Source organism: Merops nubicus, unplaced genomic scaffold, assembly GCF_000691845.1.
Source record: "Merops nubicus isolate BGI_N331 unplaced genomic scaffold, ASM69184v1 scaffold45773, whole genome shotgun sequence".
In the NCBI taxonomy this organism is placed as follows: domain Eukaryota; kingdom Metazoa; phylum Chordata; class Aves; order Coraciiformes; family Meropidae; genus Merops; species Merops nubicus.
Window position 1 is genome coordinate 24,705 of NW_008597738.1, and position 9,745 is coordinate 34,449.

Sequence of the window (9,745 nt, forward strand, 5' to 3'; positions counted from 1 at the left end):
GTTTCACTTCTATAGGATTAATGAGTGTAAAACCATCCAGGTTAGGACTTGCTTTATATTTCAGGGAGGATTTTAAAGGTACATTAAACTAGTCATGGAAGGCAGGAGCATTTCACCACATACTTCATGGAGCTCTTACAACTCAAGAACATAGAGCTAAAAATGTAAGTCATCTTAACAGGTGAGCTCTCAGCCTTTTTGAAGCTGAAAATTTGTGAGTGCAAAAACAGCCACTGATTTTCAAATTCATTGTGAAATGGAAAGGTTCATATATTAGCATTGCAAAATGCAGTCAGTTATTTAATATGGTGTGGTTCCTGCTTTGAAAAATTGAAATGCAAAGAACTGAAATAACCAACTACAAGGTACATGACTCTTCTCCTGAATGAAGACACCTGGGTTTGTGGTCATCGAGGTTTTTAGTGAGGTAAAACAGCTTAATTCAGTCATTGCTGAATAAGTTTTTTAAAAAAACTGGACATTAAAACAATTAAGTTGCTACAGAATTGTATGTGAAGATAACTTAGACCTAAGGTGAATGCTGTTGATCTAATGGCATCAACTTCAGTGAACCTTATCAGGGCTAGCTTAGTACACAGTATTGGAAAAGAATTGATGGATACTTCAGACTTCTGTGACACTACCAGGGGTTCAGGGGTAGAGTATGATTATGATACAGGTGTAGAAAATAATGTAGGATATCCTGATACACTGGATGAGTGCTCTGGGGAGAGAGGAAACATTCATGAGAAGGGTTTAAAACTAAATTCTGTAGATAAGTGTGTTCTTACTTAATTTGTTTCTTCCTAACACTAAAACAGTATATTTTAGGCTGATTACTTCAGCTTAGTGTTAAAATGCTAGGAAGTAATCATTTTCTATATAGGATTAACTTCACATTTCATTTCTCTGGAGGAGTGGGTATTTTTTCTAGGTCTGGTCAGATGCACTTGAGAGGTAATTGTAGCTCTTCCTATGGGAATGAAGAACCTTCTCCTTTGAGAAGCTCTGCCTAGTAATGCAGGGGTGACAAGGGTAAAACACCCAGAGCAGGGAGAGAGGACAGGTGAGGTGTCAGGAGTCCTGCAGCAGGTCGGTGTTGTGCCTGCAGGGGTACAAGGCCTGGGGTGTGTTTTGTCTTGCGGGTGCCGTTTTCGTGGTCAGACTACACTGAAGTTCAAGCAGGGTTGGCACAAACAAAGCAGTAGCAAAAGCTTCTGCCTTTAGGAGGAAATCCAGGCTCTGCTTATTTTGATCAATTAAGAATGTGTTCTGTAAAACAAAACTTTAGCAGCCAGCCCAACTTGACAGCTCCAGAAAAATGAGTGTGTTCATACTTTATTCCTTTTTGGTTGGCAGCTTGTGCTGGTGCTGCCAGTGCTGCTGTTCTCCAGCTAAAGGCAGAGCTGGGGTGGGGGGAAGGGAGGGAACCAGTTCAAGCAAAGCAGGCAGCAGCATCCTGGAATCCAGACAAAGTACAGCAGCTGGGAGTGGCTGCAACATGTTTCCTGCAAGCTCCAAACTGCATGGTATTGCATTTTTACCTGGCCTTTTTTTACTGCATTCATCACAACAAGCTTATAAGTGGAGCACTAAAGGCTGGCACTTTGTCACCTAAAGGCGGCTCAGTGGCTGGGCTGTTTGTGATTATTACAGAGGGTTTTGAGTCAAATTTCTGGCTTCTATGCAAAAGCAAATTGAGAACTAAAATTTATGGCTACTACAGTAGATCCTTGTGGCAGCAGAAGAATCTTCCCACTCAGCTCTGCAGTAAGCAGCAGCCTTTAAATATTTTTAAACCTTCTTAATGTGAGAGCCATACGCACAAAGCAAATGTAAGTATGTATGTGTTAGAGTGCCTTGTTATGCAGGGAGCAGTGCCAGTTTTTCCTAAATTTGGCTAATAGTTACAGAGGCTTTTAGTAAAACTTATCTTGAGGTAGCTACAACAGGAAATATAAACTTGAGAATGTTAGCTGCTGAACGCTGGTTCATGGCATGAAACTTTCTTAATGAATTAATAAACACTGCAATGTCTGTTCTGTATAACACTGCAAGAGTTGTTTAAGTCTTGCCACTTCTGATACTTGTCTTGCATCTCTGAACCTTTAGAAAACTTTGGATATTATTTGTCCACTCAGAAATGTGCCCTTTCAGAGCCACTTAAAGCCATTGTATATTTTCTTGTGAACAATCAATTCTTAAAAATTTCAGGACAAAGAGAAGCTCTTTTTGTAACATACATGGTGATTTTGAAGGGTTTAATAAACCATGTGTAGCAGTCTATCTTTGTGAGAGAAACCTTTGGAGTATTCTGTCTACTCAGGCACACAGTCTTTGGCAGTCAGGTGTTTTGATACCAGCTGAAGTTGCTTCATACAGACTACAATGTTTTGATATATTGCAAAGTATCAAAGTGCCCTTTCCTCTCAAAAAAAAAAAAAAAAAAAAAAATCGGAATAGCAGCACAGGAAAAAAAAACTTCACCAGAATTGTCATGCAGAATAGCAGTCAGCTGGGGCAGAACTTGCACAGAACAGCCTCTGACAGTCTGCCTAACAAGAGTCCAGCTGCACAGAGGTGCCTGCAGCTCGTGTCCTGACAAATGTCTGGGCTTGCTGTTGTGTTCCCTTCTTTGCAGCACTAGTTCTAGTGCTGCTCCCACTGACACTTCTCCCAGCTGCAGCTTGCTTTCGTTCTTTACCTCTTCACTGCAAGTACTCCTAGTTTCTGTGTACCTTACTCACTGGAGACTTGTCATGCTGTGATCTAGCAATGGCTGGTAGACAGAGATTGGCTCTTAGCCCTTCATGAAATCAAGTTGGGGTTTTTGGTTTCTATTTCTGTTCTGTAATGTAAGGAATGTGCAAATACTTGAGGAAAACCAGCCAGTTTCTATTTTTACCTGGGTCAGGCAAATACTACCACTACTTGTTTATATTCTCCCCCACAATCTGTAACCTGTCTCTTTCAAATGTGAGAGAATATTCAAGTAGCTTACAAGTTGTCTTAGCACATGTGTTTTTAAAATGAGGTCTTTACCTGCTTGCTTTTGGGTTTCAGGACCGTGTACTACCTCCCTGTAAGTCTGTGTATCTTGAGCCAATGGTATCTCACTCCAGGTAGCCAAATCTGACAGCACTGAATCTTACTCTTAAACCAACTTTTTAAATTATTGCTGGGTTTTTGTGGTATTTTTGTATCATGAACTTTGTACGACCATTCAGTGAATTCTCTCCTTTAATTATACTGAAGGTCTAGGAGCGCCACTACTGAGGGTCCATTACACTTCAGACATGGAAGCTGCAACAAAATGGCTAAGCCCAGAACTTAAGCTTACAGCATGGGATTTAGATTATCCTCTGATTTAGAGGAAGGGGAGAGAGATGGATGCAGGGCTTTTCCCCCATTGTTCTTACTAAATTTTTTTGTTAGCTTCAGTGTCAGAGAATGCAGAGCCTACACCTGAAGAGCAAGACAAGTCACTTGACAAACCAAAACAGAAAAAGAATCGTTGTTTCATGTGCAGGAAGAAGGTTGGACTTACTGGTAAGAAATACTGATTTCACAATTCTTAGGCTTGTTTAGGCTTTGGACCTAAGTTCTCCTAAGGGGAAAATGGGGCATGATCTTCTCATTGTTGGTTTGAAATAAAACTTGGCCAAAGGTGCTTTCAGCTGACTCTTACTAGATTTAGTCATTCATGTATCATTTTGTTTTTCAACTTCTGTCTTTAAGTGAAGTTCATAACTCCAAACACTTGCCTCTGGAAGTTTGCTTAGCTGAGGAATTGGGTAATGTTTTGCTGCCGTTCACGGAGCATATTTGCAGCAGTTCAATGGAAGGGCGTGAGAAAACTTGATTTCTATGGGGTGAAGATTCATAAGCAAAGCAAAAGAGCAGGACTCCTCTAGGGAATGTGTCTTGTACTAGCGTGTCATGTGGTAGGAAGGGGTGGTCAAGTCAAATCTTCCTGTAATTGCTTAAAAATGTATTATTTGTGATTCTTATGCTTTCTGCAGCAGAGGCTCTTTGACTGATTGACACTGGTGACTGAGATTTATTGCTAGTGAGTGAACACATTCAGGATTTAAAGCAAACGTGTGTAATTAAGAATGTTGAAATGTCTAAGCTGATGTTTCTGTCCACAGGGTTTGAGTGCCGGTGTGGAAACGTTTTCTGCGGCATGCACCGTTACTCAGATGTACACAGTTGCTCTTACAATTACAAAGCTGATGCTGCTGAGAAAATCAGAAAAGAGAATCCTGTAGTTGTTGGGGAAAAGATCCAGAAGATCTGAACTGCTGCTTCTGCTGGAATACAAAAATCCTCTGACCATCTGCAGATTAAATTGACTTGAGCTTTTTTCCTTAGTCATCAGGAACGTAGAGCAGTGTATCTTGCCTAGACCTTTTAATCATGCATGTCATCAGATGAATAGATTTTTTTTGGTTTGGTTTTTTTTTGTTTTGTTTTGAAAATGACTCTGAACATTTATTTTCATTGCAGTTTTCTGTGGCTGAAGACTTAAACTTTACAAGTATTATCCTTTAAGATCATCTTAATTTTAGCTGAGTGCAGAGGGCTTTTATAACAAACGTGGAGAAAATATTGGAGGGCTGTGCTTTTCCAGGATAAAACATGCATGCGTTAACTTTGCAGTTTATTTTCTTGTTGTATATAGCTTTTCTCTGCAGCACAATTTCCTTTTTTTGATAATGCCTTGTATGGCACAACTAGTTATCAGTAACTGAATGTATTTTAATCATTATGGCTGCTTCTGTTTTTTTTTTCCCATTAACGAGAGGTTATACATGTCCGCATATTAGCTTGTTTGCACCCTCTACCTATTTATGTATGAATCATTTGTAATGAGAGTGTGTGCTGAGATTGTGTGGTTTTGGGTTTTTTTTGTTGTTTAATTGGGTTTTGTTTTTGTGTGCGTGGGGGGAAGGCTGTATGCACTTCATTGACTGCAGGTTTCATTGGGATTACATCCATCAGTCTGTCTGTACACAAATATGAAGAATGATCTGAAGTACCTGTGCTGTATTTATGTTTATCCACGTCTTAACTTTGATTAAATAAAATTTAAAAAACTCGGAGCCCCTGTGGCTGTCACTGGCATATGTAATTTGGATTTCTCTTGCTTTATTTTTGTGGGGATCTTCCATTACTGGGTCCTTTACTTCCAGTGTATTTATTTAGAAGCAGCATATATCCCAGTGCCAGTGATCTTCTGATTTACTTCTTGTTGTACCTTTCCACCTATAGCTGTCAGAGGGACTACAGTTCCCAGAAGCTTTCTACCTTCTGCCCAGGGAGCTATCTGCATCCTCTGCACCATGTCCCTCCTGCAGCGGTTGGGGTCATTGGTGACAAGTACTTCAGCTGAGGGCAGACCTGCAAGAAAACCAGATGTGGTTGGTGACGAGGCTCTGGATCCATGCATGTGATTTTGGTTCTAGGAAATACAGGGATGAGGTCTGTGATCTACTGCCTGACAGACAGCACTGCACAGACATCCTTGAAGTTAGGGAGAGAATGGTTGCTAAGACAGTTCCTCCGGTGAGATGTCCGAACTCCAGAGGGATTTGAAATCCATAGACTTCAGCACTGTAACACCCTCCACATCCTCCTTAGTTAGGTCTACAGGCTTCTAAGTGATCTGCATTTAGGGGTAGGAGGAATGGTTTTATTGTCCTCTGAGGGTGTTCAGTAAGTGTCTTTTAATTAAGACTGCCAGTCTTGTCAGATCAGCCTGTGCCTCAGCCATTCAGCCACCCTGGTCATCTCTACCACTGAAAGGTTGAGTGGTGTAGTGTAGTGTAATTTCAACCAGTGCTGCTTATCACCAAACTTAACAGTACACTACAGTAAAACTCATTCCTCTCCAGATGGTACTGATCTGCAGTTGAAATTTCATTTGGTAACTTGCTGCTGCTTTGAAGCACTTGTGAAATAAATGAGATTGCGTGGCTTTATTTAAAATGTTAAATTTTTAATCAAAGATGCCTACATCCTTTAAAACTTAGAATGCTCTTTAAAAGCTATGGCTGGCAATTAGTAGATAAAGCACTACATTTAGCATATAAACACTATGCAGCAGAAGGAGCTTTCTCTATCAGATAACTGTGGAAAGTAATCTGTAAGACCCAATAATAAATGAAGTATCTTGTGCCTCCAAAAATGGCTTAGCCACAATCTGGAAGCACATGTGGCTGTTTTTTTTTTTTAATATAGTAAAAGAGGGAATAATTAACTCTTTCTGGCAAGTTTCAGTAACGGTCTGCCTTTTTATGGGTCAGAGATCCTTCATTTCCTCAGAGCATTTGTTACATTTCCTCGTACACAGCACAGAGTGTTGAAGAGCAGCAGCATCTTCTCTTTCGTGGGCATTTCTGATTTTGCTTTCATCTTTGCTGTTGCTTCCCTATTCTCTAATCCTTCTCTTCTCTGTTTGACTCCTCCCTCTTCCCTATTTCTGATCTCTCTTCCTAAAAGTGTCCTTTTCTTTCCCCTGTGTACCCTCCTCTCTAATCTGCCTTTCATCTGGGCCAAGCAGAGAGGAGGCACTGAGTTTCACAAGGGGGAGGAAAACCAATCACATTTGTGTTTTCTGGTATCTAAGATACTGAAAGAAGAAAAGGAACTGCCTTTAGAATGCACCTACTCCCTTTACCACCCCCCCTTACAGAGCAGCAGCTCTTCTGGGCCTCGATTAACTGCACCCTGCAGTGCCATGAGGGTGCTGCCAGCAAGGCTGGGCAGCCTTGGGCAGCTCTGCTTCCACACCCATCTCAAAGCACCCTCGTGGACCTCCTTTGGCCCGGCTTGTGCAGCCTCCTCAGAGCTAAGGGCAGTGAGAGAGTTATATGGCTCTGATACAGAAGCTTGCATTTAGACTGGAAACCCACCTTTCCCTGATGCTTCAGAATTGCCTGTCATCCTTGTTTACTTTGGCCTTGGCTCTGTGTTATCGTGGTGGCTTATCTGCTGCTCAGTCTGGGTGACTAGGGAAGCTTTCTATTTTGTGTCATCAGCTTGAGGTTAGCAGATGAACATTTTAATACCAGCACTACAAAACACTTGAGCAAATCTGTGTTCTCAAGATGCATAGTGTATTTGAAATACGATTTCAAGATGGTTTTGGGTTACTCTTTAGAATAAGCAGGTTCTGCCAAAGTCCTATAACCTTGGCATGGATTGTATTCATTGTCTTAAAAGCATTTCCAATGGTCAGCGGAGTTCTACCTTAGGTAGAGGAATTTTGCAGAAGTTTGTGCTAGATGGATTTAAATAAGAGCCCTTTTCAAACAGTACCATGTGAGCTTGTGTCTCTACTAGTGAGGAGCTGTCATCAGTGCTGTTGTGTCATCTTACACTGATGATCTGGCCATACCGCTTGCTGCATTTCTTCTAGGGAGTCTTCTCTGCCAAAAAAAAAAAAAGTTGAGCAGGAAACCAGTTCTTTGGCTAGGTGGTCACAAACATCTAACCATTTGTATTGGAAAGGGGCACTCTTTGCTATTTAGTTCTAATTTCAAGGATATTCCCTTATTGGTTTCTACTTTTCCTGAGTATGACTGAAATCTCCTGCAGCAGGGAGAAAGCTGGGGCTGGAAGCACAAAGCCCAACATCCCTCATCTTTGTGGTTGCTTGCACATCCATCTCTGTTTTTAAGCTGCTGGGACTATCTGGAGGAAATGGAAGAACTTGGTCAGCTGCAGCATTACCCGAACTGAAAAGCACACACAGTGTAGCTTCCCAGAGGTTGCTGAGCTCCTGGTGGAAGAACTGCTCTGTGTGGGCATAATCATCTCACAATCACTGGCACGTAAGTGGCCCCTGGTGAAGGTAAATGGGTTGCTTCTGGTCTCAGCTGTCTGCTCAGATCCTCTACCTGCAGCCATGTACCTGCTAAAAGAAGGCCCCAATTTCATGGGAGGAGTTATGAGCAGGAAGAGCCTGTTGCTGCACCCGTCTCTTACCTTGCAGGGAACAGTTACGAGCTGCTGACTCATGCAGACCTCTGGCACTAATTAACTCTGGTCAGAGGGAGCAGGCAGAGGGGTGGGATTGAGGCCCGTCAGTGATTGGTTTGGGGCTGAGGACAGAGGGTGGGCTTTAGTGCTGTGGTCTGGGTTACAACATCTGGAGAGGACCTTCCTCCTAGGAAGCCACATAGCAGCCTGGGAAGTGGGGGCTCTCATCTGTGAGCAGAGACTGCTCGGTGTTCAGCATGTCTTTCATCCAGGTAGACAAGGACTCGGATTTTCCTCTCCAAAACCTCCCCTATGGGGTTTTCTCCACTAAGGAGGAGGTAAGTAACAGCAAACGTCGTCTGTGAGGTGGTGTAATTGCTCCCAGGCTACGAAGAAGGGCAGAAATTCCCAGCAACCTGGAGTAAAGGAAAACTTTCTAGCCTGGGACACTTGCACGAGCTTCCTGACTTGACAGCAAAACTGCAGCTGCCACAGCATGTGGTTGTTGTGATGACAGCTTCTTTAGGATTGCACAAGAGAAATGAGAAGTGTTGATACTTAGGAGAAGTGCTTTGGCTAATACATGCAGTAGGTTTTTTGTGTATTTGACTGTTCAGCAAAATCATTAAATCTGCGTTCAATCCTTTCTAAGTAGAGGCACAGCACAGTTTGCACTGACTTTCTTTTTTCTAACTCAATCCTTCATTTTCTTTATGACCATCACCCTTAAGGAAGCCACATAAAGTTATTTATTTCAAGTCACTATTAATTCCAGAGTGCTCAGTCCCTCTTGCACAACATGAACTGATGTGAGAGAAAAGTGAAACCTGAATTGAAAAAAAAAACACGCTCACAAGCAACTGTTGTCTTCTGGTCTGTTAAGAGCCTTCTCTTGTTGAGTTTGGTGACTGTAAAAGCGATAAAGTGGGGCACAAAATGTGTGTTTCACTTGTCTTTGCAGCTGATCCATTGTGGTTTATTTGGCATGTGTTTATGCAACGCTGCTTTAAACATGTAAAAGTGTTCTTTTTTGTAAAAGTTGTAAAAGCACCTCCTAGAGATGCGTCCTCCTGAAGAAAGGGAAATGAACCACGAGCCACATCTCAGAAGGAAAAAGTGGTGGATTTGTTTATCACCGCTCACAGAAACTTCATGATTATCTCCTGGTTTCTGCTGTCTCGGCTTATCCGTGCAGGTTTAAAAAGAATTTAAAGGGGAAGATTGATTTTTCTGATGTGGTATTTTCCAAAGATAAAGCCGAGATGGTTCGTTTAATCTCTTTCTAGATGTGTGTGTTGTTATCTAGCAGGTCTGGATTATTTTTCTGTCTTCTCCAGTAACTCTTCTCTGAAGAAAACATCTTCACTCAAACCCTGTGAAAAGACAGGCAAGGACTTACAGAAATTAAGGAAAATAGTGTTCTGAAAGTAGCGCAATGTTGTAGCAATTTCAAGCTGAAGCAGTTGATGTCATTCCTGACTATCCCAGTTACAGATTAACCTGACATGACCTTTAGTTTTTTTTCAGGAATGTTTGCTGAAGAAATACTTACTATCACATTTTGAATTTTGTTTAGAAATTAAAGCTTAAAGAATAGGCTTAATAGTGTGAGTTTTCATCGATGGTTTTTCCCTTCGGTAAGCTGGTTTTCACCACGACTGTAACTAGCCTATTTGCCCGAAGACAGGAATAATTGAGACTTGTCTTGGGAGGCTGCAGCGCCGTTACAGCTGGGGCACAGCCGTGGCGGGGCTGCGGC

The 9,745-nt window shown here is 41.8% G+C and overlaps 1 protein-coding gene across 4 annotated transcripts in view; it reads left to right on the top strand.

Annotated features, from left to right (window-relative positions):
- The window catches only part of ZFAND6 (zinc finger, AN1-type domain 6), an 11,759-nt gene extending 6,625 nt beyond the window's left edge, over nt 1–5,134 (top strand). For 3 of the 4 annotated variants that reach the window (XM_008936798.1, XM_008936800.1, XM_008936799.1), the window contains exons 4-5: nt 3,436–3,549; nt 4,152–5,134. In XM_008936798.1, the coding sequence (XP_008935046.1) occupies nt 3,436–3,549; nt 4,152–4,300 (263 nt within the window). In that variant the 3' untranslated portion in view covers nt 4,301–5,134. The remainder of the gene's footprint in view (nt 1–3,435; nt 3,550–4,151) is intronic. The other variant, XM_008936801.1, reaches the window with a different exon arrangement.
- The last annotated feature ends 4,611 nt before the right edge of the window (nt 5,135–9,745 follow it).